Source organism: Meleagris gallopavo, chromosome 15, assembly GCF_000146605.3.
Source record: "Meleagris gallopavo isolate NT-WF06-2002-E0010 breed Aviagen turkey brand Nicholas breeding stock chromosome 15, Turkey_5.1, whole genome shotgun sequence".
NCBI lineage: Eukaryota > Metazoa > Chordata > Aves > Galliformes > Phasianidae > Meleagris > Meleagris gallopavo.
In genome coordinates, this window is record NC_015025.2 from 7,400,912 (window position 1) to 7,428,577 (window position 27,666).

The 27,666-nt window shown below is 38.3% G+C and overlaps 1 protein-coding gene across 4 annotated transcripts; it reads left to right on the forward strand.

Moving 5' to 3' along the window:
- The first annotated feature begins 2,770 nt into the window (after positions 1-2,770).
- On the forward strand, positions 2,771-27,666 carry FBXO38 (F-box protein 38). 4 transcript variants are annotated; one of them, XM_019620389.2, is made up of 22 exons: positions 2,771-2,878; positions 5,526-5,667; positions 6,573-6,690; positions 7,861-7,948; positions 8,383-8,548; positions 8,907-9,044; positions 9,288-9,425; positions 9,572-9,665; positions 10,040-10,170; positions 10,494-10,664; positions 11,559-11,701; positions 12,302-12,524; positions 13,238-13,357; positions 13,788-13,964; positions 15,757-16,476; positions 19,482-19,582; positions 20,279-20,381; positions 21,397-21,563; positions 22,637-22,782; positions 23,616-23,719; positions 23,949-24,062; positions 25,381-27,666. In XM_019620389.2, the coding sequence occupies exons 2-22, from the start codon at positions 5,643-5,645 to the stop codon at positions 25,557-25,559; spliced, it is 3,366 nt and encodes a 1,121-aa protein (XP_019475934.1). In that variant the 5' UTR covers positions 2,771-2,878; positions 5,526-5,642; the 3' UTR covers positions 25,560-27,666. The 4 variants fall into 4 exon arrangements, with proteins under 4 accessions (XP_019475934.1, XP_010717216.1, XP_010717217.1 ...); XM_010718914.3 differs by having other exon boundaries at positions 6,557-6,690; positions 7,785-7,948; positions 25,381-27,665; XM_010718915.3 differs by lacking the exon at positions 2,771-2,878 and having other exon boundaries at positions 5,534-5,667; positions 6,557-6,690; positions 25,381-27,665.

Here is a 27,666-nt window from a genome sequence, read left to right on the forward strand (position 1 = left end):
AATTACAGTTCTGAAGGGTCCAAATAAGAGTAGACAGATACTTTCTCCTGTGGATGAACCTCAGTGCTTCAAATGGAGATTTACAGCATGAAATGCGGGGGTAGAAATTAAATCTGGGTGAGAGTATTACTGACAAATAAGAGGTAGTCTATGTCAGAATCCTATCGATTCACTTTCTGCAGTTATCAGCTGTGGAGAGAGAAGCAAAACACTGTCTGTTGACTCAGTGATGCAGGTGAAACTCATTAGACATTTTTATAAAAGACGAAGAAAAGTTTCTGGAAAGGAAGTAGGATATCTTAGAGTTTGGGATGTGTGAAGAAAATTTCTAGAAACTGTGTTAGCAGAGAAAGGACCAGATATGGGAAAAGCGTTACATAAGTTGTTAATTAGGAGTTGTAGATACAGAGAGTACATTGCTTTTAAAGATTTTCTCAGCTTGTAGTTTCTGATTGTGACTATGGGGATATTTGATAGTTGTTCCCTAGAATCTTTTAGTCTTTGTTAGCTACTTTGTGTGTGGTTAGTTCTTAATTCTGACATAAATTGAGATGAAAAGTATCTTAGAAAATTAATATGGAATGGAAAATATCCCAGAAAACTCAAGGTTAGAAATATCTTTTGGGAGACCAGTAAGTACTGAGAGTCTTATTAAATAACAAGATAACAAAACTTTCCTAAAACGGGGACTTGTGATATGCATGTCTGAACAGTATCCCTCAGCTCTAAATGAGAGGTCTCAACACTCTGGATAAAAGTAAGCAAAGTGAATGCTCTAAAATTAGTTTAAGTAACAGTATCCTCTTAACTATGTAAACTTCTCAGTAACGTAGCATGCTATCTCATTCTAAATTGGATCAAAACCAGAAAATTACTTTTTTAATTGATGTTAGCCTACTACTTCTGTTTCCTAATTGTTTTACTTTTGGTTCTTGTTTAAGTATAATTAAGTATCTCAAATTTCAGAACTTCTGAAATGTAACAGTAGATAGAAACAGAGCCAATGAACTAATTCCAAAGATCAACATACTACTGATCTGTGTGAGAAGTTGTCGGGTTTCTTCCAAGAAAAAAATGGTGTTTTGGTTTTTACAATCTTACAGCCACCTAACCTTTCGCACACTTCAGTTGTTTTTACTATCATCTGAACCCTCTTATAAACAAACTGCTCTATCCAAATTCCTTAATTCAACTGAGTGCATCTGGTGTTCTTCTGCTACTGGCATTCTCAGTGCTACTAAAAACTATCAGATTTTCATCCTTCTGCTGAACGGACTATTGTTTTCTTTTTTACTTTGGTTTTCTGTTGGAAGGCTCACTTACTTTCCTTATATTTGGAGGACAAAATGTTTGGATGCTGTTGCTGACAAATCCAAAACTCACACTTCTTGCCAAGAAGAGGGTCTGTTCCAATGTTAATTGTATTATGCTCAATCCATCCCTTCCCTTTCCCAACTTAGCTTAAATATGGAGACTATTCTTCATACATTTCTGCCACTAATCATTCTTCTACTGTAAGTTGTTGTTTTATTTTTTTTTCTCCTATTAAAAAAACTTATAGGAGTGCAATATGCTATGGTAGCCAGGCTATTGGTAAGACAGTTTAGACAGTAGATGCTCCTGCAGCCTTCTTTTTTAGTAGCTGTAACTGTGTTCAAGTTAGCAGAAGAATGAGGAGATACAATAACTGTATAGGAAAAACTAAACAGAAGCATTTCCTGAAGCCACTTTGCAGTTGAGATGAATGAGTAATGTCACAGTAAATATGAATGCCAATTCATGCAGTTAACAGTGATGTTGTAGACTGCACTTGGGATGTTTTTGTCTCAGGTTACTGTGTTTTAGACCACAGTTTGTTTTCCCATCAGTGAGAATGTTTACCTACAAATGTTCACTTTAAACTATGTGATTTTTATAGCCTGTCTCTAATACATGAAAAATAAGACTGTAGCTTTGCAATAAAAAGGCCCTACTGTGGTTCAGCTGTTTTTGTGTAAGGAAGAATGGGTTGGCACTCAAGCAAATAAAAACTCATTAATGTTACCACATGTTCATAAATGACTGTGGCAATTAAGTACACATACAGATTATCCTCTTTATTTTTTAATAAGAGGTTCTAATGTGCAAGATGGTTTCATTGTATGGGCTTATCATGGCTAAATTCTTCAATTTCCCAGATAAACTGAAGAGTAGCACAAAAGCTACTGAAAACAAGGCCAAAAAGTACTCAGTGTAATCTGTAAATGTAAATGATGAGCTAAATGCAGACCAGCAGACTTCCACTAACACTTTCCAAGGACAACTAGCAGTACTCCTGGGGCTGTGCTACAGCCTCTGCAGGTAGCGCAGTCATAATTGCTTCTCAGTTCATGCAGAACTGTGGGCTGAGGTGTAATTTTGATAATTCACCTTCTTTTCCTCTCAACAGGCACTGGTGCTGTGTGGGCTGTTTTAATCTCCACCACCTCAGATGCACTACTACACGTTTTTGCTTGCTGTTGTCTAGCCAGCTCTCTGCATGGGAACAGTTTTCCTCTGTTCCATCTCTTTGGAAATCCACAGTTTAGGTCCCCGCACCTCAGTGAGGAAGGAGGAGCAGGCCGCCGCCCCACCTCAGCCACCACCAATATGGCGCCCGCCGTGCGACGCACGATAGGCCGTGTCCGCGAGGACGCATCCAAGATGGCGGCGGCATAGCTCCACCTCCTCGCTGCCACGCCAAGATGGCGGTGGGGCGGGACGAGGTTCTCCACTCTCCGCCCAGACCGGAAGCGGGACCGGAAGCGCGGCGGCGCTGGCGGAAGGGACCGCGCAGGAAGCGCCTGCCGGGGTTAAGGCATCCCCGCGGGCACAATAACAGGGCGACGCTGAGGGGCAGGTAAGGGGCGGCGGGCCGGGCGGAGGGATGGCGGGTTCGTCAGCTGCAGCCGTCCGCCCGGTGTGCGGCCCCTCGCTAGGCCGGGCCTGGCGCGACGTTTCTGTCCCCTTTTGCTGTTGTGTGGGGACCCTCGCGGCGTGACAGGCCCCGAGGAAAGCGGGGGGACCCTGGGTGGGCGCGGGGTGCCCACTGGGGCTGGCTGCGGGAGAGCAGCGAGGGAATCTGCCTTCGTAACCGCGTATCTCAGCACAAAATCAGCTGTACGCCGCGGAGCGAGCGCTGCTCGTAGCTTAACTCTCCTCCGTGGTGTCTCCGCAGCGCTCACTGCTGCGGGGCCGGCAGCTCCGGCTCGTTCCGCTCCCCTGGCGGCGGGCCTCGTCGTTCCGGCTGGGGGCGGCTGTGATGAGGAGCTGCTCGGGCTTACGGTGACCCTCAGCAGCTGAGCAGGGAAGAACCAAGCTCGTTTGCCTGTTTCGTGATCTTTTTAAATTATTTTTGAAAACTGAGTCGAGTTGGCAGCATAGAACGATACGTGCACCTTTAACTTGTCAGCGTAGGGCCTGGAGTAGCATGCGTTCTGCAGAACACTGCTGCATAAGGGATTCAGGCTCTTTTTCCTTATTGGTAGGAGCCAAGAGCAGCTACAGCCCAATATCAGAGAAAGTTGTGCTTGCTGTCTTTAAATCTGGATTTTTCTAGGCTTCTTCCTTTCATGCTGGTCTGCTAATATCTTCCTCTTCCCTCAAATCACAGTCTACCATCTTTTACTCTGTTGTACTTGAAATACTTCTCTACTTTAGTCCTGAATCTGCTTGTTAATCAAGATTTTTTGACGTATCTGGCTCTGTGCAAGTTGAATGATCAGGTGATATTCACTTATAGTACTTCTTTTCATAAGAACCCAGTGTCAAAAGTAGTTTGAAGTCAATTGCAGGCTTTCTGAAGTGGAAAAACACTACAGTGCAATATTGCAAATGCTCTGAACTTTCCCAGCGTGCACTAAAAAGAAATGCAGTGTGTGTACAGGCAGCACCCTTAGAGTTTTCAGCTTTGGCTGAAGAAGCCCCAGCCAATCCAAAGAGATACATATGTCTTACATACAGTTCAGTAGCAGAAGATGCCAGTTATGCTACTTTAATATCAGTATTGAAAATGAAATTAACTATGACACTGTGCAGTTGTTAATGAAAAGTGTGTAAAAAGATATGTGTTTGTGAAAGCACATGTTTTTCAGCAGTTACATCACAGCGAAGCTGTCATTATTTCAAATTTTATGCCAGCATGTAAATTTTTGATGTTCCAGAACACAGAATTTTCCTTTTAATTACCAGGAGATGCTTTGTTTATCTGCTAAGGAGCCATTTGCACGTAATAAAAAGCAAGTACTGTGCTGTATTAAATCATGGTGAGCACTATAACAGAAACACGTCTGATAAATCTTCTAAAATCCATCTTTTTAAATTTGTTTTCTCTCATCCACTGAATTTTGCTATTCGACCTGTTAAACAGGTTTACTGAGTTAATGCTGTTTTGCCCTACTCAGCAGAAAGCATTCCTCAGGTAAACAGTAGTACTAAAGACATTTCTCTTGCTGCTTGTCTGTATAAGATGTTAACTCAGTTATTCTGTTGTTAATATGAAGTTCACATTTATTTCAGCTATGTGTTATTTCTTAGAATAAATGCTTTTAAATAAAACTTTATTTATTCCAGTCTTTCTGTGCCAGTGTGTGCTGTTGGGCAGTATAAGCAGAAACACTGGAATTCAGTAAAGGGAGTAGGGAGGGGATGTCCTGCACACTGCTGCTGAAGCGAGATCTTTGAGCTTTTCAGCAACTTTGATCTTTAACTAAGCTACCTGAGTAGTTTCTTTAGCATTGTAACCTTTCAGAGGAGGCAGCCACTTCCTTCTTTTTTTCAGGAATTATCTGGAGCCTGGCTTTTTTAAAAGGAAAATTGTTTTTCTGCTGGACAGAGGCCTTGTGCTGTTTCACTGGGAGATCTCTAGTTGGTGTTTGATAATCTCTTGTTGTGATTTGTCTTGATTGACAAGTATGTGAAGATACTGAAGACATTTTATTCACACAGAAGAGATAATCTAAAATCTGTGGTGATTTTCTTCTTTATCAATTTCCTCAAAAGTTGGAAGGGCCCCCACAATGTTCGTTGAGTACAACACCTGGCTCCATGCTGGATCCCACAGAAATCAAGCTTTATTTCTGAGTATTGCCCAAATGCTTCTTGAACTCCATCAGCTCAATGCCATGACCACAGCCCTGGGGAGCCTGTCCTGTGCTCTCTGGGGCAGAACCTTTTCCTAATACTTTTGTGACCATTCTCTGGCACTCCATTCAGTTCCATCAGGTCCTATGGCTGTCACCAATGAGGCGCCTGCACCTCTACTTCCTGTGAGGAGCAATAGATTTGGGAAGTCATGTGTGAGACCTCACATAGCAGGCAAACTACAACTTACTGAAAGAATTTCTCTATTTTTCAGTTAATTCAACTGCACTGTAGTTTGTTTTTCCTTTTATTTATTTATTTTATTTTTTTTTTGAGAAAGTAAGCTTAAGATGGTGTATCTTCTATTCAGTCCTTCTCTCTCAGTTGCACTGAATTTGCGTAACGTGAACGTTTTCTTTCTTCAGAAATCATAGCAAATATGGGTCCCAGGCGGAAAAATGTGAAACCATGCTCAGTGAACAGAGAAGGTTCTGAGTCTACCAAAGCTGATGAGCCAAAAGATTACATGAACCAGCTCTCCCATGAAGTGCTTTGCCACATCTTTAGGTGAGCAGCTTATCGGAAGTCAGTTTATTGTTTATTATTATATTGTTTTGTTTTGTTTTCTAATCTTACCTCCATTAATACTTGTGTCACAAACTGCCCAGAAAGTATTGAGGTACTGTGTGTGAAGAGTTGGATAAAAACTGACTTTAAAAGGGTGAGGGATCAGTCTTTCAGGTGCAGAATTCATTTAGATGCTTTGAAAGTTGACTTGTGAATGTGATGAATAGGAAAATAAGTGAGAAACAACAACAAAAGGAGTGATTTAATTTTGTTCACAAGCATGTGATGACAAGTGCTTAACGATTTATTTCAGTGCAGAAATATGTATCTCAGGTGTTACGTAGCTGATAGGCTTTGTTTGAAATTGTATCTGCTTCGCAGTGCATACAAAGGGGAACTTGGATGAGTGTATTACCTCACCTACATAACAGCCATCCTCCAAGGTGTTCACCCTGCCAATTATATTGGAAAGATAGCATTTTTTGTGACAAGTTCTCTGAAAACAATAGCTCCCACAAGATATTTGCAATTCGAATGTGATAGTATGTACCAGAAACTGAAAATAGCTTTGATTAAACAGTGAAAAAATTACGGTGGCAAATAGTTTGGTTGACAGTATTAGTTAGAGAGCTAAAACACGTCCCTGCTTTAGTATTCAATTTGTACCTTAAATATCCTGTATTTAGTATCAAAAATTGGTCTGTCTTTCTCTCTAGCCAAATTTCACACTCTAACAGAGTGCTGTCTGAAAATTCTGTTTGAATTAATGTTTTTAGATGTTAGAAATGTATGAATTCATGTAGCCATCCTTGAGATGTTCTTTATTTTGGAAAAAGCTGAAGGAATTCACATTTGATAAATCAGAGGGGTGTTTTTTCCTCTCCCAAAGGTACCTTCCCTTGCAGGATATCATGTGCATGGAATGCCTGTCCCGGAAGCTGAAGGAAGCAGTCACTCTTTATCTGCGAGTAGTGAAGGTTGTGGATTTATGTGCAGGCCGTTGGTGGGAATACATGCCCACTGGTGAGTAATTCACTCACTCAAGATCTGGCATTAAAGTGGTGTTGAACAAAGCTGGCTGTGCATGCTGTCCTGTTATTTATACTGACATGTACAGGGTGAATTTTCAAAAGCAGTAAAAGGAGTTAGGTGTTAGGCTTTGGATTCTTTTTGTCTGATTGTGAGGTTTGGGTGGCTTCCTCAAGTTTGTGTGTGTATGTATGTATATTGGATGCTACTGTAGCTGAAATGGGGATTCTTTGTAGCAGTCTGTAAATACAATCTGTGTTTGTCTGGTTATTGTAAGGGAATTAAACCAAGGGTTAATCCAAGAAGAGTCTGTTTGCATGCAGGCAGGAAAAAATCAATGGAATGAGAGAGCAACTCATCTGCCGCCACTTTACAATGTAAGAATAAATAAATTTTGATGTCACACGTCAAGCTATCTTCAGATCCATAGATAAGTTTGGCAACTTAGGTCACCTCTGTGGGTATTAGAATTTTGGTTGAAGTTTGTTGGGGGTGAGAGCTAAAATAAGTGAATTCTAAAACTTAGAGAATCCACAGTTAGATGTATTAGGACTGATATCAGATACGTGATTGCACCTAACCTAAGACAGTTGTATATAGAGATAATTTACTGGTTTAAAATCCCTCTTATATGTTGTCTTATGTTAGAATAAAATAATCCTTTGCTTTAAAAAAAATTGTCTCATTTTTTGGGGAGTTATGAGCTGTGCTCAATAGTGACAGATACAGACAACTGATCTGGTTGGGTGTTGTTTAGCCATGTAGTTGATAAATGGGATTCCAGAAAAGATAGAGGCACAAAGCCTGTCTGCAGATGTCCATCATCTGAAATGGGCGAAAGTACAGTTAGCCCTGTAGCTATGCAAATACACTGAAGGAGACTTAGCAAGCCTGCAGAATTCAAGGCAGAAGCATGTAGACCATAATTTCTATGATCTGGAAGCAGATGATAAGCTGTTGCTTCACTGAGTACATCTTTTGACGTTAGAATTTACACTGCCATATAAAAGCGACAACACGTTTGGCTTTCCCTTTACAGCTGGGTGTCTGCTGTTACACAAATACCAAATCTGTTGTTGTCATCTTAGGTTTCACTGATTCCAGTTTCCTAACGCTGCTGAGGAAGATGCCAGACATTGAACAACTTTATGGTCTTCATCCCAGGTATCTTGAAAGACGCAGAGTTCGTGGCCATGAAGCTTTCAGCATTCCTGGAGTTCTAGAGGCTTTGCAGGCCTGTCCAAATCTGTTGGTGAGTGGTTAGATTCAAGAGAGAGATTCTTTCAACAGCTGAGATAATTCTTGTTATCCAAACAGAAAAGTGTGGGTTACAGGATTTTGCATCCATATTTACTGACCTTATACTGAAATCTGGCTGTACAACACAGCATTTAATTGTGACCATATATGCAAGTGAACAGTGCTTACAAGTACTTTGTTTAGTTGCACCACTGGGAAACACAGGTGATGCTAAGTCCAGCTATGAATTTAAACTGTTTCCTCTTGCTTTTAAAAAGATAAGTCTCACTGCAAATGTCCAGTAAAATGACACACTGCATGATATTTGGTGTGTTACTGAGAAATTTACATGGCTAGTAGGATATCATTGCTTAAATTTATTGCTTGCTGTTACTGCTCATGCTTATTGTTGCTTAAGCATTTACTTTACTTCTCTTTTTTTTCCAGGGCGTTGAGACCTCCCACTTAGAGCTGGTGGAAGCTATCTGGACATACATGCCACAGGTTCATATTTTAGGGAAGTTTCGTAATCGTAATGGTGCTTTTCCAATCCCTCCTGAGAACAAGCTGAAAATTCCTATAGGAGCTAAAATTCAGACTTTGCACTTAGTAGGTGAGTGTTTAATGGTGATGTGTATTGCCTTAATCACAGGTGAATTTAAAGTCTTTCTAATTCTGAGAGATTGTCATTATTTTAAAGAGAGGAAACTTGATTTTGTGGAATTTTTTGAGATATCTGTTTTAATATAATAGCAGGGAAGTAAAGTCTTAAACTGTATTCACTAACTGAGGTGAAGGACTTGTGCTGAAAACGTGTACAGCTTTTATCACATCTCATGTGACAAAGAAAATGCTTCATTTTTAAAGTCAGAGTATTAATCTGAAGAAATTTATCCTGGAGTTTATACTTTAAAATGCATTTTTAAAAGTGGCTCCTGAATTGAACTTTCATTTTGTTTATGTATTATTAGGAGTGAATGTCCCTGAGATTCCTTGTATCCCAATGCTGAGGCACCTTTATTTGAAGTGGGTGAGACTCACTAAACCACAGCCTTTTAAAGATTTCCTTTGTATCAGCTTACGCACTTTTGTAATGAGAAATTGTGCAGGTAAGAGGGATTCATCTATGGTTTTAGCACATTGCAAATCTAATGATTTTGTTAAAGCTGCATAGCTATCAACTGCAAATGGAAATCTGAGAGGAGTTGTTTTATTTAAGGTGTTGTATAGGAATATATTTCTCTCTTATTTGATGCTGTGTAATTCTATTGACATCTTTGAATTATTTAACATGATATGTTTAATTTTGTTACGTGAACAACCTTTTACCAATATTCATCTGTTCTGTGTAGGACCCACAAATTCTCTGAAGTATGTTCCCCTAGTGACAGGCCTGGCTTCTGCCCGAAATCTGGAGCATCTAGAACTGGTTCGTGTTCCATTTCTTGGAGGACTTATTCAGCATGTAGTAGAAGATAGCTGGAGATCAGGTATGAAACTTCTCTTGTACTTCAAATAAATAGATCTTAAAAAAAATTATAGATGTATTTGGTTAATTCTCTTGTCACATCAACACTGGTAGAAGTGTAGAAGGCTTAAGGTTGTGTGATGAAATGAAATAATGTTTTTTTGTCAGGTGGTTTTAGGAATTTGCACACTATAGTTCTGGGAGCTTGCAAGAATGCACTTGAAGTGGATCTTGGCTACCTCATCATAACTGCTGCACGAAGGTATGGCCCTTCAGATGTTTCTTCTTCCTCTTTTTTCAAAATAAGAAATTAGTAATAACTAATTTCAAAAACGTGAAGAAGCAGAACAGCATTCAGAAGTTTAAGGAATGAGTACTTGTATTCCTTGGCTAAATAACTGGAGTTCTTTCTGCATCTGAATCATACTGTGTCTGGAAAGTGCTGTGCTGTTTAGTCTTGCTACTCTGATGTTGCCATGTGATTGCAAAATACTGTCATAAAGATACAAATGTTCTCTTAATCCTACCATTGGTGAGATATATTCTTTGTGCTACTGGAGTGCATCTTCTTGAGTAGTTTCTGTGACAGCTATTTGGGAATGCCTCATAATATGAATAATTCTTGATTGCATTCAGGTTGCATGAAGTGCGGATCCAGCCTTCCTTGACCAAAGATGGTGTTTTTTCTGCTTTGAAGATGGCTGAACTGGAATTTCCACAGTTTGAAACTCTTCATCTAGGATATGTTGATGAGTTTTTACTACAGTGTATGACATTTTTAATATACATAAATTATTTGATAAATACAAGGATTAAAAGAGTTGATGTCAATGTTCAGTCAATGTCTAAGAGTGATTATAAAGAATTCTAGTTTACTCTTAATGAGGCTGCTGATCTCATACAACAAAATGCGTGTTTGTTTTTTTCACTTCTTGAAATGCTCATTGAAGTTAGGAAAGTCTCAGCTTTATTCAACTGAGGTGATTGTTTGATCCACTTTGCAATTTGGACTGAAATAGGGAATTAGAAAATCATGCTATGAAAGGCAGTTTTCTAAAGTTTACCACTATTTCTACTGTCTTTCCCATAGGTAAAATGACAAATGGGGACTTGGTGAAGTATGGCTTGGCTGATGTGGTTGAAAATCCAGGAATTATTACAGATATTGGTATGAAAGCTGTAAATGAGGTTTTTTCTTGCATCAAGTATCTGGTCATTTACAACTGTCCACATCTACATAATCCAAATAATTGGATCACAGGTATTGCACACTTTCTGAAATTCTAGAAATATTGTGTGAATAGCTCACATTTTTATGAGCAATTCATGCTAAATCTTAACTTTTAAGAAATAAGATCCTCTTAGTAAGAAGCAAAATAATTAGGTACCAGATGGAAAAAAAAAATAAGTCTTGAAATGTAAATGTGTGAACGATTCATTGACTACATGCATACTTTCTGTATTCAAATGTGAAAGTGTTTGCACTGCTAGGCAAGAAAGTACCATATTTTAATATATAAAATGGCAATATGATCTACTTTTTATATGCGTATCTTAAGAATGCATATATTTATTTTAAGCTTCTTGAATGCACATCCTTGCAGGTCTTGTGGTGGGAAGATTGTTAAATCCTGTGGCCCTCTGGATTTTATGAATATTTCAGCTGCTAAAAGTACTAGGGAGAGAGTGAGAAACAGATTAGGTTTCTTTTCAATATCAGTACTGATGTGCTATGAATTAGAAATGAAGATACAAATTTATTCTGTGCAATCATTGAATAATAACCATAAGATAATAAAATGACTTGTGACATTACTCACAGGAACAGTACACAGGATAATACAATGTAACTAAAATGAACATCCATAGAATTAATGTTTTGCTCTTCTTTGCAATTCAAAGGTTGGTACAACATGAAAACCGCATAAAGAGTGATTTTTAAAACAGATTTTTTTATCCTCATACTACTGCTTATTCTGTTTTGTCGTAAGTACAATAGGTGATGCATGGTTTGGAACCAGAATGTTGCTGGTAAACAGTCAAAAGGGGATACCAAACTCTAACCAAACTGCCTACTCTAAAATCTGGAAAGACTACAGTGAAAAAATAAATGAGATAGGAGTTCTTAAGGAAATAGATCTCTTCTCTTCTGCAGATCATTCAAGATGGACCCGATTGGTTGACCTCACATTGGTGCGATGCCACGCGATAAAGCTAGATTCGTTTAGTCAGTTCATTGAGTTACTGCCAAGCTTAGAATTTATTTCTCTGGACCAGATGTTCCGTGAGCCTCCTAAGGTGTGTATTTTGGGGAATTAATTTGCTTTTTATTTTTGCCTGCTCATTTGAAATACAGTGAACTCTAGCAGTTATGCGTACTTCTAAAAGTTTTAGTAATTAAATTGAATGGCTTGGTGAGCAAATTATTAGGTTTGCAGTTGCTGTTATTATAGCTTGTTAGAGAGAGTGGTGCTGCTTTTGCAGAGAAAACTGTGACATTTCTAATACCGTATGATCATGTGACCTGAAAACGTGATCCTTGATCATTAGTTCTATCTTGAGGCTGCTGTGTTCCAAGAAGACTATATAGCCTGCTCATTTATTGATGTAAAATCATCTAATAGCATATGACATATTTCAGTAAGTTAAGATTACATTGTTTGTAGAGTTTCCTTTCATTAGGATCCTTTGAGAGCAAGGAAAGCTTTCTGGATTGCCAAACTTAAGATAGACCTTTGCAGTGTATAACATAAGGAAATACTAGGAGTAATTTGCTAGCTCTTCTTATGGATATTGGTCTCTGTATACTGACAGAATGCTTTTTTCTTAGCAGTAGGGTACATTACAGAGGTAATCTGTCAATGTTTTCGAAGCTTTAGAGTTGTTCTTTGCTTTTAGGGCTGTGCTCGTGTGGGCTTAAGTGCAGGCACAGGAATCGGTGTCTCATCTGCCCTAGTCAGCAATCAGAACTCTAACAATGACAATGACAACAACAATAATCACCAAAATAACAACAATCCCAACATCCACCACAACAACCATCAACATCCAAATGACCAAAATGAGGAGAATGAGCTGCGGCAGGATGGGCAAGCTGAAGGGCAGCAGATTGCAGCTGAGGGTAATCTCTGATCTTTGTGAACCCTACTGGGCAGTCAGTATGCTTGTATTTCTACTTACCTAAAGTCATAGAGAACATACAGTATATGTTGAAAACTCTTACAGTTCCTGGTGTGTAACTTTAATTTTTTTAACCTTTTCTTAGTGCTGACTGCACATCGCTGATATCTCTGATAAAAGCCATCTCTCTGTTGTATCTAGTAGCTGATGCAAAGACATTAAAAATCAATGACTTGAGGCAGTACTGATGTCAGCAGTGTAAAACTTCAGCGTGATACTCATTCATGGAGGTGTGAGGTGTTTTCTAGGCTTCTCTGGTCAGGGCTTGGGAGTGTGTCATGGTGTCAGTATATTTTTAAGCTTTACCAGTGAAGACAGATGTCATTTCAAGGAGTGGAGATGTAAATTCTGATTATACTACTCATTGCAATGGTAGAAGACTTTTGAAGAGTGGAAAATTTGGGAGAAATAAACCCCAAAAACTAAAAAAGAAAATAAAATGAAATGAAAAAGACTAAAAAGTCTAGGACTTTAGCTAGAAAACGTAGAACGAGTTGCTGTGGGCACTTTTAAGTAGAACAGGTCTTTACAGGACTTCAGTGTGCAACCTTGAGACTCTGTGAAGGAACTGACTTACTAGGTGTTGATTGAATTTCTCTCCATGGGTTTTGTTACTTTTATTTCCTTCTTTTAACTGTACCTCAATCTTCTCAGCACTAAATGAGATGGAGGAGGTGGCACCAGAAGAAGGGATGGCTGCTGGACAGGGCCACAGCGATGTCCCTGCTCACAGCCAGGCTGTCGTTCCTATGGAGGTTGATGAAGAGCAAGCAGGTAACTATGCTTTTGGTAAGAAACTGCCTTTTGGTATCACCTTCTTAAGGTGTTAAATATTTCAGTGTAAGTTTGGTTATTAATTTTTTTTTTCCAGGTGAAATATCTGGTGCATTTGAAATTATGTTGCTAGTACAGCTTATCTCTGTGAAGAAATTTAGTCTATTTTAAAGTCTGTGTTACAATTTCCAATTTTCTTCTGCCTCTGTTATTAGGTAACTAATAATATACATGTATACTCAAGGTTGATAATTCATGCTGCTTTTAATGATGGAGACACAGAATGAATGGTGAAGTTGAACGAATGAAGCTAAATTGAACTAAATTCATCTCTTTTAATTTTTTTTCAAGGAGTTCTAAAAGTTCTTCAGACTTTTAATCCACTCTTCTCTTATTTTTACTTGAACTGTTGTGGTTCTTCTGTTTTCAGGACCGAGTGGCATTCAACCTGTTGTAAAAGCAGCACCTATTACTGTACACGATTCAGACAGCGAGGATGAGGAAGAAAACATGGGAACAAGAGCTTGCATCACTAACAACATTGCACAGAATTACTCAGATGGAGAAGAGAAAACCAGAGATCCAGTGGAAATTAAAGAACCTTCAGGTGTGGAACAGCTGGGTGAGGGCTGGACAATGTTCTGCAAAATTTGTTCTTCAGTCTTTCAGTCTTGTTTACAGTTTTGTAAAAGGCATGCATGTTTTTTTGCCTCCTACTCTTTTCTTTCTTATTATAAGTAAAGAATGGAGAGGCAAGGACATCTCTCTATGAGCTCTGATCATGTAGTTGCTGTACAGATACAAATCAGAAGTATGGTGCTGGACTGCTCTGCAGGCAGAAATCTGCCACTCTTTATTTGCAAGTGTGTGTAATAATTTATCATGTCTGTGAAGCCAAATTTGCAGTCTTTTGTATTTATGATTACCTGCCAAAGCATTGCTGCTGGTTTTAAAAAAAAAAAAAAGTAATAGTTGTGGCCATCTTTTGGTTCATACAGGACCTGTGGAATTGTCCTGGAGGGAGGGGATGCTTCCAGGTCAACTTTAGTTTGATAGGAACTTTAGAATTCTCAGGGTTACGTTCAGTATTCTGTGTTCACCACTTCTCAACAGTGCTCACAGTGATTACTGTGTGTGTGTGTGTGTGTGTGTGTGTTCTTAGTATATGTATTATTGAGAATCAGAGGCTCTTTGTGGTAGTATGGCAACTATAGAGAGATGCAGAAAAGGGCATTCCCTCTCTTGCAGAATTTAAAGCTATAGTGTGCGCAGCTGTGGCAGTAATTCTGAGTCCTGTGTCCGATACTGTGTGACATGCTGTCTTTCCAGCAGCACAGATGACTTACTATTTCCTGTAGTTTTTGTTCTAAGTGAAGTGGTTTCATATGTATACAAGAAAGGAGGAAGTCCAAGTCAAATTATAAGTAGTTGACAGTTGAAGTGCATGTGGTATTAAGACTTGGTGAGTTCTAGCTAAGCAATTAGCATGAAAGTCCTGTATTGTGAAAGACTGAGAAATGTACTGGTCTGATACTGATTTCATTTCTGCAAGACCTAGGAAGAATCAAAGCTGCAATGAAACAGGTATCTTCTTGTAGCCATCATACTCCCTACACCTAATCTCTCTTGTCATTTTAGCACATTTCCATGAGGCTGTATAGGGCTGTAGTTACAATGTAGATGTCGGTTCCCTTTGGGGAGTTGAAATAACCTGTAGTAGAAAACAAGAAGCATTTAGAGACAATTGGATTGAACTTCTGTAGAGCCAGTAATATTCTGGGGGGCCTAGTTTAGTGTAATTAGCTGAGAGAAATAAGTTAGTAGACTTTTAGGTTATCCTTGTGATTTTGTACACTATTCACTGTGTTTCTTTGTTCATCTGTAAACTGAAATATTTAGTACCTACTTACACCCTGTTTTGTGCCTAGGAGGGAACCTAAGGATAGCTGGAGAAAACACAAACTTTTGTCATATCTACATTATTATTTAAATCCTCAGATTTATTCCTTATATTTAAGAAAAGAGAAACCTATAATTAAAAAACCTATAATTTTTTTCATATTTTTGTGGTTATGCCTTTTTAACTAACTGGTTAGCTGATTTGTCAAAATATTGACCTTTCTGGCAAATACATATCATATTTACTGACACAAGTATACACACCAGCACACCACTACAAAAACAGCTGAAAGACTTTATAGAAACTGAACAACCGCTCAAATTACTGTTAATTCACGTAACATCTGAAGGAGTTGTGAATAGCATAATGGTCGTGACAGGATTTGTTATTGTCCTCTAGGCTATATTCTGTTTTAAGAAGCCTAAAAAAGTAGCTAGCACTCTATTTATTTGAACTGTGTATTTGGTTGTCTCATTGTTTTCTGATATTTAACTTACAGTGAGTGGTAAAGGCAAGACACCCTTGCGGAAGAGATGCAGTGCCAGCCAAGTGGGCCAGGCAAAGCAGTTCCATATGGAGGAAAGCAGCTGTGAGAAAGGTTGTCAAGTAACAAGTGAGCAGATTAAAGCAGACATGAAAGCAGCAAGTGACATGCCTGAAAGGAACAAAGGCAAAGATTCTTACCCGAGTTGTGGTAATGCAACAGGATCAACAGGATCATCCAGCTCCTGCAGTGCTATTTCTCCTAGCCCTGACTGTGCACAGACAGCCGGTAGCCACTGTGCTGCCACCAGCCTAACAGCTGCAGATGAATCCAGGCAATGTGTCTGCTCACCTTGTAAAAGTGAAGGTTCCAGTGAGAGAGAGACTGAGGAGACCTCTGTTTGTTCCAGGTGTTCCTGCTACAAGCCACAGGACACGCAGCGGAGGACTAGTGGGTGTTGTGATGGGGAATGCCCATCCACCAGTGGTGCCTGCAGGAATGGACGGAGCAGCACTGGGTCAGATTTTGCACTTAGGACTCTGCCAAACTGTGGGTCTCCTCGAGAGGCAAGTGATGAGAGGACTAGTGGGAGTGCCTGTGGGCCTGCTAGTGGGGAGGAGAGCTTGGGCTCACAGAAGAGAGGCTGTGAGATGCAGTATAAAGAAGAATATCCTCGCCGGCCGCTGACGAGAGCTAGAAGCAAGCTGTCGCATGTCCCTCTGGTGTCAGAGTCAGGTATGGCTTATATACAGTGCTCATTTCTGAGTAAACTACTGTCGTGCCATGAGAAAGTGTTGAACAACAGCAACACCCACAGGTAATACTGAAGTTAAGCATGAAACATACTGAATAATAACTTTAAGTGGTTTTCAGAACAACTGGCTTCACTGCCTTAGCTAGATAAAATAACAAGTACCTCTTTAAAGAATGCCATTGATGTTTTTCTCCATGCAAGTATTTCTGTATGTTATCCATACCTACAAAACAGCGTTTCATTTACCAAATGCAACTTCTTTTGATAGCATCTCTCTTCCTGTGAAGGTTGTCATTTATTGAAACTTAAGACTGCCTCCCCTATTAAAATTCTCCCTTTAAAAGGAAGACGACAGCAGATATGCTCAGATCTCAGAAAGAAGGCAAGAGTTAATAACTGATACTTTATCAAACAATAACAAAAGCCAACATTAGGATTGAGATTTAATACATACAAACTTGTGCACTTGCATGTTGGACTTCGTTTCCAAGTGTATAAGGCATGACAATCAAAAGTGTTGAAAACTGTTTTTTATTAAATTAGTTCACTTTTCACATACTATAAAGCATATGAATGAAACAACAACAAAAAAAGTCCTGAGGGGCTGACATGAAGTTGGAAACATTGGGAAAGAAGAATAAATGCAAGAGGTGAACTTGCTATTTCTTCTGAATTTATGTGCTTGCCAAAATAATAATCCTAGTTTGGCATAGCAGAGTTTGTAATTACCTCATATACCCAACATCCTTTGCTGAGAATACCTGGCAATAAAAATGGAACTGAGAAATGTAGCATGCTGGTTCCAGGGCTGTATGTGATGCAGGTAGAAAGGATTGATAGCAGATTCATATCTCTGGTAACATGGAATAATTCAAACACAGAAAGTCCTTATGTCTTTCCAGTTTAACTTAGTGTTCCTAAGTGTTAACAAAACCTAAATCATGTGGGAAATTGTTCCATGGCTGAACGCATCTCGGAAGAAGTGATCTTATTTTTACATTTAATATTTTTTCTACTTTGCTCCATTATGACTAAATACTAATCCACATTACTTAGAGAGGAAATACTTTCTTTTAATTATCTTCATAAGTCACTCAGATCTTAATATTATTTTGCTATAGAATTCAAATATTTGAATTGTTTTTCTATAAATAACCTGGAAATGTGCAGTAAAAGTCACTGCTTTCCACTATTCTGGTATAAATGAAACTGATTTTCAGATTCTGTAACAAACTATATTTGATAGTAGAAAGTTTTCTGTTTTTCTTCTTTTTTTTTAATTACTTAAACAATGGAATGAGTTGAACATCAAAGCCAGTGAAATTTAGAAAGCATTCTGACTAGTAATGACCACTGACTGAAATATGGTGTGTAGTACTGATTTTTACCTCAGTAAAAATGCAAGCCACAACTTTTCCTGTAATAAATCTTTTCATTTTGACACGTGTTAGTTCTCATTTGTGGTGAAGCAAGCTTTTCATGAGCTTAAAAAAGTTGTGTTGAACCTTCTGTAAGGCCGTGGGCTGATTCTTGAGCAATTCAACACAGAATTGGAGAGCTTTTCCTGTGTTGTAGATAGTGAAATGCTTCCTGTCTGTAAATACTGTGGGAACTGTTAAAAAGTAACAAACAGCAGCAGCAAATCAAGCAACCCTCAACTAAAACATGGGAATGATGGTTCATTTTTCATGATCATTCGTTCATAAGCTACTTAACATCAGATCTTTCAGTCTCTGGCTCCCCTAAAGGATTAGGCAGAATTCTGCAACTCATGAGCCCACTGAGTATCACTTGTAATTAATAGTTCTCATGTGTTGGAAGTTGATGATGTTACATATGTTAATAAAGATCTCTTTCTGTTAATAGTGATATAGAATAGTTAGTATTTTCTAGTATTCTGCACATTTATCTTGATTGTAAATCTTTGTAAACATGCCATCTGTTTTACAAAGAAAAAAGTTAAAGAGTGATTCACTTTAGTAAAATAATTGATACTTTTGATCTGTTAATCGTAGAAAATTAATTATAGGGCATTTTTTTTTCTTCATGTAGGAAATAAAGGTGGTGATCTATTCTTTTCAAAGCTTTGTATTTTAAATGAAGAAGGAATTTGATACAATTGATGCATTTTAATAGAGTAAGAGGCAGTTTGGGGACCTCATAGTATTTTGTACCTGGGCATTGTTTGCAACGTCAGGAAAAGCTCAGAGTTATAAAGAACTGACTTTCAGGTAGTTTGAGGTTATTTCTACTATTTAAAACAGTAAAGGTATTTTGTTACTTGGATTTGTTAAGAGCTTGCTGGATTTAAGATTGTTTGCTGCAGAGAACCAAGTGTAACTTAACAAACTGCCATCTGTTCTTTTCTTGGCTCGTTGTCCCTGATTTTGGACAGTAGGTCAAGCATTCCTGTGTTTTCATCTGTAAACAGCACTCCTACCTACTCCGGTCCCCAGATTATTATACACAAATGATTCAGAGCAACAAATTTGAAAATCTGTTTTCTAGAATCATAGAATGACCTGGGTTGAAAAGGACCACAATGCTTATCTAGTTTCAACCCCCTTGCTATGTGCAGGGTCACCAGCCACCACATCCAGCCTGGCCTTGAATGCCTGCAGGGATGGGGCATCCATAACCTCCTTGGGCAACCTGTTCCAGTGCCTCACCACCCTCCCTGTGAAAACCTTCCTCCTAATATCTAACCTAACCTCCCCTGTCTTAGTTTAAAACCATTCCCCCTTGTCTTATCACTATCAACCCATGTAAACAGTCGTTCCCCCTCCTGCTTATATGCTCCCTTCAAGTACTGGAAATGTTTTGGTGCAAAGAAAAGATACGTAGTTTTTTTTAGGACAGACAGGTATTTTGATCTAGCTGTATAAAAAATAAGTATGTGTTCTTAATGGATATTTTCACCTAGGAAATGCCTCTGTTCTCTTGAAATGTGAACAGAGGAGAACTTGTTCTGGTACTCTGCTTTCAGAAGTGACCAAACCAAGGCCAAGGCAAACCACGAAGCGGAAAAGGACTGCTGACAAGTCCACAAGCACAAGTGACCCAGTTATTGAGGATGATCATGTTCAAGTAAGATATTTTTGCTTACTCACTACAAGCTTATCAGCTGGGGGTGCTCATGGACAACAATACAGTAGCATAGACTTGTCTTTCTTCTAAGACTGGATGTTGTTCTATGTGGTCCTGTCTGTATATAGGAAAATTCTGTTTTAGGTGCAGTGATACTTGGGCTGGCTTGAGAAGAGCAAAGTAAATGCTAAAGCTAAAATTGAAGCTACTCAGATGCTCACACAGCTACAGTGCTGCATAAAGTCCTGCCTTCCCATACTGTCTGTGATGTGCAAGGAGAAATTTTCTTCTCTGACATTTTATTTTTGAAATGACAGCATAGGCTACTGCTGATAAAAGAAACATGGTGTATATAATTAACTCTAGAAATAGCAGCTCAATTGTAATGTTGCAAGCTGAGGGTTTTCTTACTATGCAAATAACTGATAGATGATAGATTTTTCTGATTAAAATCTTTTTTTTTTCTTTTTTTTTTGATCCTGTGAAGTTATTCTTTTGCATTTTGTGATGTTGCTAGTCAGCAGGAAGTCTTTTTTTTCTGCCATTATGTGTCTAGTCATCTCAAAATGCCTGTGAACCCAAGTTGTAACATTTTGATTAGTATCCCCTCAGTATCTTTGTGTATCTGGCAGTAGCAGCTTATTAGATTTGATTTGATTTTACCCTGTTATGGATTTGTTTGTTTGTTTTCACCAGGTACTGACTTTGAAATCCAAAAATCTTGTTGGAATCACTTTGACCAATTGTGGAATAACGGATTTGGTACTGAAAGACTGCCCCAAAATGATGTTCATACATGGTGTGTAGCTAATGTTATGCCTGTCTCCTCCATCTAGGATCATTAGAAGTTTCTGAAGGAAGGAAAGTTAATCATTGCTTTTCTATTTATTAGCTGCTTTGCTACAAGTCAAACTGATATTTAGAATTATTGCATCTCAATTTGAATGTCCTTTTCCTTACAAACTGTAACAGGTTTAATAAAGATTAGTATCGGAAAATCAACAGTTGAAATTATGACAGTTACAAAGATGGAGATATTTATTGAAGAGAGAGATAACACAACAATTGGAAGCTGATGAAATGATTTTTAAAGCACCTTGTTGTTTCTCTCATTTCTTCCTGCTTCCACATATTAGTTAGCTGACATGATGATGTCTTCCTCCTTGTCATGATAAAAATCTATTTTAAATTATGGCACTTAAGATGCATTAGATTCACATTCCAAGTTGTATGACTAGTTCTGTAGTGAAGCGTTGTGTCATTTGTTGTTTTCTCTAACATAGGCACCAGCAACATGTTTTCTTCTGAGATGAAGTATCTTTGTTTAACAGAGAAGGAGGAAATTATTTCTTCGTTTATTCCAGAATACTTCTTAAAACATCAATTAACTTTTGACTAGATTTTGATGACATGAGCATGATTACTAGAAAGGAAATAGCTTTCTTTTACCCTGCAACACTCTGTATTGGAGCTGATTGATAAGTCATTGGATTTCAATTGTGGGGATACACAGAAAGTTTCAGGGGGCTTTTTAAAGAGAAACAAAGGAGGAGGGAAGAGTACTAGATTGAATTTGACATGGGCTTTTATTAAAGTTCGAGCAGAACATGGAAGAAATTAACAGATGCTGTATTTCTTCAATATACTTAAGTTGCCAGATATCCAAATTACTTCAGTAATTGTTACTTACATTATTTGTTTGCCTTCTTTTGAAACAGTCTGCTTTGAAGATATCTGAAAAGAGAAAGCCTTTTCAGTAGTTTATTTCTTGTTTTCTTTTGATTCTTTTGATAATTTTATTTGCTTGTTTACAGCTACAAGGTGCCGGGTATTGAAACACTTAAAAGTAGAAAATGCACCAGTTGTGAATCGGTTTGACTATGCCCAGTGCAAGAAGTTAAATATGGATCAGGTCTTAGATCAGATTCTCAGGATGCCACCAGAAAGAAACCGTATCATTTATCTTCGTCCAATGCAGCAGGTATACAACCAGTTTCTCTTTTTTAATCACAAACAGAGCTGAAGTTCTTTGCCTGTATTCTTTCACTTCTCTTGGCTTCATTTGTTTTTCAATTAGTAAAAGAAATGTGGATGTTACAATAACTTGTTTATTAAAACTGTGTCCCATCAAGGCTTTTATTGCAGATTCTGGAACTTGGATGATACTGAATTTTAAGACTTAATGTTAATATCTCCAATAGTCATTGCATTACAAGATATTAAAAAAATCATGATGCATTGAATTAATTCCCAACTGAATAACTAAAGGTAACTTTAAGAACCTAGATGCTACTAACACAGCTTGTAGTTACACATAAGCAGAAGCATGACATAGGTGTAGGTATCTGAAATCTTTTACTGATGTCCTGTTAGCAATTAATGTTTTGAATGCTGCTGTAAAGCTAAAAGCTGCATCCTCTTTTAGTGCTGAACAATGTTAGAATAAAGTTTTTGTACTGGCAGCCATCTTTTTCTCCCTCAGATTACTCCTAGGAGAACTAAGCACTGGCATTAGTGATTTGTTGAGGTCATTTTGACAAGCAAATAAGAGAGCTTGATCTAAAATCCAGACTAATTTTTGACTTGCACTCAAGCTAGAATGTTCTGTGTTATATAGTGGTGCTCCTGCTTTTGTGCAATGTAATGTAAGTTTCTGGGTCAGATTTCCTGACCAACAAGGGAAGGCTGATTTGGTATGAAAGCTTTCTTTGAGCCTTAGATCTTAAAGGAGAGTAGTAATACTATTGAAAACAACTGGACCAAAGACAATTCTGAGCAAGTTCAGACTGTTACATAGTTTTGTGAAGGATACGTACACACTGGAGTTGGAAAACCTCATCAGAAATACCATATCCCACCAAATTCCTTCAGAATTCGTCATTGGCAAAGCTGTGCTAGGAAAGTTTTACTCATATATTACATTATGTATGATGTTGAAATTTCATTTAATTGTCCCCCAGAATTTGGGAGATTTTATAGATGTCTGCTCTTGACTCTAAAATCACCTTCCTTTGTATCTCTTTGTTACAAGTCTTTATTTGCCTTCTTTCACAGGTCGACACACTGACTCTTGAGCAAAAGATATTTAGTGGCCCCTATCCCTACCACATTTGTATAATTCATGAGTTCAGTAACCCTCCTAATGTCCGCAACAAGGTGCGCATTCGGAGCTGGATGGACACGATAGCGAATATTAACCAGTGAGTACTTGTCCTTCAGGAGCTTTATGGAAAATATACTCAGTCCTTATTCAAAGCTACAGTTAGCTGTAGGCTTGTGGTACTCAGTTGCAACATTAAAAAACAAAAAGCAAACAAAACCACCCTAGTTTGTTGGCTGGTGAAGTTTGAATTCTACATGGTGTATTGATATAATATCAGTGTTAAGATAGATCCAACAGAAAACTTAGATTAAATAAAACTGGTCATATGAAAAATGCTGTAGAATTCTCCAGTTCTGTTCCACACAGTAGTAATGCAATTTAACACTGAAGGAGTCAGGGTGGTTGAGAAATATTTTCAAATGGGAAGCCAAATTTTGTCTTTCAAAAAAGAGAGAAGACTGATTTCCTTCAAAAAATAATATTTCTGGAGAAGATGATGTACAGTCAATTTCACTTTATTACTGAGGAGCAGAAATTCCCAGCAGCAGGCAACTGTATACAGTGACTTCTGTCCACATACTTTAAATCTGTGTTTCTGTTGTCCAGGTTTGTCACTAATATGGTTAAAAGAACAAATGTATTTTTGAATGTTTGTTTAGATGCAACTGTGTTGGGTTGTTTTTTGCAGATAGAGGCTATGTGTAAAAGTTACCTTAACTCATTGATCTAAACAAGTCATATTCTCCGTAGTTACTCAGTAGTGGAGGGACTTCATACTGGCTTTATGTGAAGGTCTTAGAGGAGCATTTCTATGGATTCAGGCTCATTAAAGTAAAGGTTATGCAGTAAGATTTCCCATTTGGTTCTTCTTCCTCCTCCCTTCACATTTCCTAGCAATACTGGCTGTAATCTTTTCATCCATCTCTCTAGAGAGCTTATTAAATATGAGTTCTTCCCTGAAGCAACACGAACTGAAGAAGACCTGAAGAAATACACTAAGTACCCTTGGGGACGAGATATTTACACTCTAGAAGGTGTGTGTCTGTAGAGACCTGAAAGTTGATGCTCTTTCTCTTGCTAAGATAAGTAACTTTGATTGCATCACGTTGTAAGAGACATGAATAATCATTCTTGTGAGGGAAGTGGAGGACCTTTAGCACAGAGTGGAGAAGTTTATGTTGAGAAGATGTTTCTGCATTGAGAGTGCTGATGCTACAGGCGTGCTGCTGTCTCCCTTGTATCTTCATCCTGTCTGTCTTCTAGGCATTGTGGATGGTGCCCCTTACTCCATGATTACTGACTTCCCATGGTTGAGATCACTGAGGACAGCAGAGCCAAACAGCTATGCCAGATACGACTTTGAGGATGATGAGAGAAGTGAGCAGTCTTTTGTTGAAAACTTCAAAGAATTTTCATTTGTTGCTTGGTCCAAATCTGACAGAGTGTTTCTTTTTTTGTTGTTGATGTTGTTTTCTAATTCTTATACTACTTTTTTAGACTATAAATAACCACTTGTAAAAGTGTTGAGAGCTGGAGAAGAAGGGGGACTGACAGTATAGTAGCGCGAGAGTGGATTGAACAGCTTGGAGACTCCTCGTTATGACAAATCAGAAAAGCACTCTAATGTTTAGCCTGAAAACGTGACAAGTGTGTCATACCCAGAAGAATTAACTTAACCAATGTTCAGTGGGCAGAATCAATAATGCAGGCAGTCTCAGCAGAATAAGTTCTGTACAGCGGTGTTTCAGAGTTTGAACAAGTAGCAAAACAAAGAAGGGTAATATTTTAGCTGGAGTGAATGCACTTAAATGTACACAAAACTAATGTTGTGATGTGTAGATCTAGCAATTCAAGTTCTCAGGAGTTTCCTGGTGTTAGTAGTCAGAGCTCAGCTTCAGTCATGCTTCTGTCTTGGTGTTTTGAAGTGAAAAGGTAGGCTAAAGAAAGTCCAACAGAGAGAAGAGTGAGGTTCACAAAGCATTGGGAGAAATGGGGAAAGAACTTGATTGAAAACTCTGGAACAGAGAATACGTGGGATAGAGTTTAGGATACGGTAAGCCTCTTTCTGCTCAGGAGCTTGTCTTGTAAAACATTACAGGGGACACTTCCTAGGGCTTCAAATAAGAAGCTTGTTTGGTAGCAGGGATAAATATGTTCTTTTACTACCTAACTAGGAAAATCTTGGAATTTCCTTCTTTAGAAGTATTCTTAACTGCCATGGTTTCAGATGTAAGTATCTAGCTCTGTTTCAAAGAGGATGAACCTCAAGAGGATGAGTCATGGCTATACGTTTCTGTAATATTTTTTTTAAACTGGTTCATAAACTCTATGATTGCAGTTCAGTATGCAGTCTGAAATGTCAAAAAATGATATGTATTCGTTTAAAAGGTGTAGTTAGCATAAATAGGGTGTTAAAGCCATAAACAAGACAGTTGCTTCGTTCTTAATTACTCTTGTTTATACAACATTTAAGTGATTGATGAAACAGGGAACCAGAAAGCATGTCAGATAAGTATCAGGAGGAAGGCTTTGTTGTGCTTTCAGGTTCCCTTCACCCACAGGCACAGAGACTTAGTGTCTATTAAATGAGGATTAGAGCTATTGAAAAGTTTAAATGAGGGGAGGGGAAGGCAAAATAAATCTATGAATTCCACAGCAGGAAGGATTGCAGTTTTTATTCTTACACTTTCCACAGCTACTATTTATGCACCCCGGAGGAAAGGACAGCTGTCTGCAGACATCTGTATGGAAACAATAGGAGAGGAGATCTCTGAACTGCGCCAGATGAAGAAGGGGGTATTCCAGCGTGTGGTGGCTATCTTCATCCATTACTGTGACGTCAACGGCGAGCCAGTTGAGGATGATTACATCTGAGTGGATCCCCTGTCATCTCTTCCTCGGTTCTGGTTGGCTCTGCCCGCCATAGAAGCAGGTGGATTCGTTCTGAATGCAAAGCGGTCTTTTGAAACACATACTTTGCAGTTGCTCTTACTCTGCTTGGAAAGAGCATGTAGTAAATGTATAATGAAAAGTAAAAATTGTATACTAAGGTTTGTACATAGGTGAAACAAAAGAAAAAACTTCCTAATACTGAGACTTTATTTCATATGTTTATACAATTTAATTTAAATTCCATTTTAATGAAGGCCAATGATTAGGAACAGGGAAGAATATTTGAATTTTTCAGCCCATATAATTCACTGCAGTTTTTTTTTTCTTATAAACAAAATCCCATTTGCTGTGTTCAAAAGAGTCATCACAGTCTCTTTTAATCTGTGCCTTTTTCTTGAGCATTTAAGAGTCCAGTCTGAGTAAACCTGTTGAGCACAAATTTTGTGTCTTGTGTGCATTTTTCAAAGGAAGAGAATTATGGTTGCAAAGGCCAAAAGCTGAAGAAAGTAGCAAAACTGGTGATCTGTGGTAGTTTCTAGAGTTCATAAAAAAACAGTTTGGAAAAAAGATATTTAGCGCTGTGCAAGATAAATTCTATACATTTTGTACTTGTACATTTCATTTTATTAGTGTATTGACTCTTGTGATACGCAAAATAAGCTAGTCATGTGTTGGCTTCATTCTCTCACGTAAATCTGCATATTAACTGGCTAAGATGAGAGTTTTCTTTAAGGCAGGCAGGAAAAGGGATACGTAACTATTGTGAGGGCTGCAACTATAAAAAACACAGAAGTCATCTGACTCAGTGAGCTTTTGGGTTGATTCATTTTCGCTCATGAATGCAGGTTTTCCATATAGTCAGTAAATATTGCTGTGCTTTGCCCCTGAATAGTTGTTTTCATTGTAGTTAGAAAATACCTCTCCTTCCCACAGTATTCAGAGATGTTTTGTGTGTATGTCCAGAATTTGCTACAAGTCCTGTATATGGGTTGCTCACTGTACACCCCACTGAAGTCCTTGTGATAGAGATGGGATGTTTTTGGGCATATATCAGCAATATCAAGCTGGAACTAACATATATAGAATCTCAGTTCTTCCCTGCACTGACAAATACTGCTTTTCTGTTGTTTTTTTTTAGTAATATAGTGTAGCAAAACTCTATACTTAATTTCAAATTAAAATTCATTACCTTTCTGTCCATGAGTAACTCCACCCACACAGCAATACCATACAAAAATGCATAAGTTAGTATTAAACTGTCTGGCCTGTATCCTACTACTGAAGTTCTTATGGAAGTGGGAGACTTGTTAAAATCCAGCACAGTGTGACACATATCTATGTGCACACATAGCTACAACTGCACAACTGCACCCTTAGATGCTCCATGTGGTCAGCTACGGCCTGTTGTATTGCTTATGCTTTTTTCCAAGTTACAAACTTACCAGCCTATCAAAATACAACTGGTAAAAGCTGTAAAGCAGATGAGTTTGTGCTATTATAAGACTGTATTCATCGCTGTCGGTGATTTCACTTCTTTGAATATTGGTGTGAATGTGACTAACAAGGATTTACAGCCCTGTAGGATTGAAGAGGCAAAGCCATTCAATAGAGCAAAATCAGTACTCTTTTTCTCTGGATCTGTCCCTCAGCAGAAGTTCTTGAGGTACTAAAAGTACATTAGGTAAGAGGAAGAGAATGGTGCGTAATGGAAACAACAAGAGAGAGGTATCTAACTGTCAATGCTGTTAATAGAGTCACTTTAATACAGGATCACACTTAATGGTTTCATTGTGATAAGTATATTTAACCATAGATAACAACGTAAAATCTGATTGTGACCCTTCCCAGAAGTGTTTCAATTAATCTGAGTCAGTCATGCATGTTTTAATCCATTTTAATCCGGCATGTACAGGAAAATGTGCTGCATTTCTGGAGTATTGCACCAGCTCTGGTAACTTGAGCTTTTTGAGGAAGTATTTATACAAATAGTGTACTTATTTATATTCAGTATTCCTTTGTGTAAGCAGTTGAAACTTGCAGTACCTCTTAAACATGACACCCGTTTTGCACAGAGTGGTAACGTAGTGAC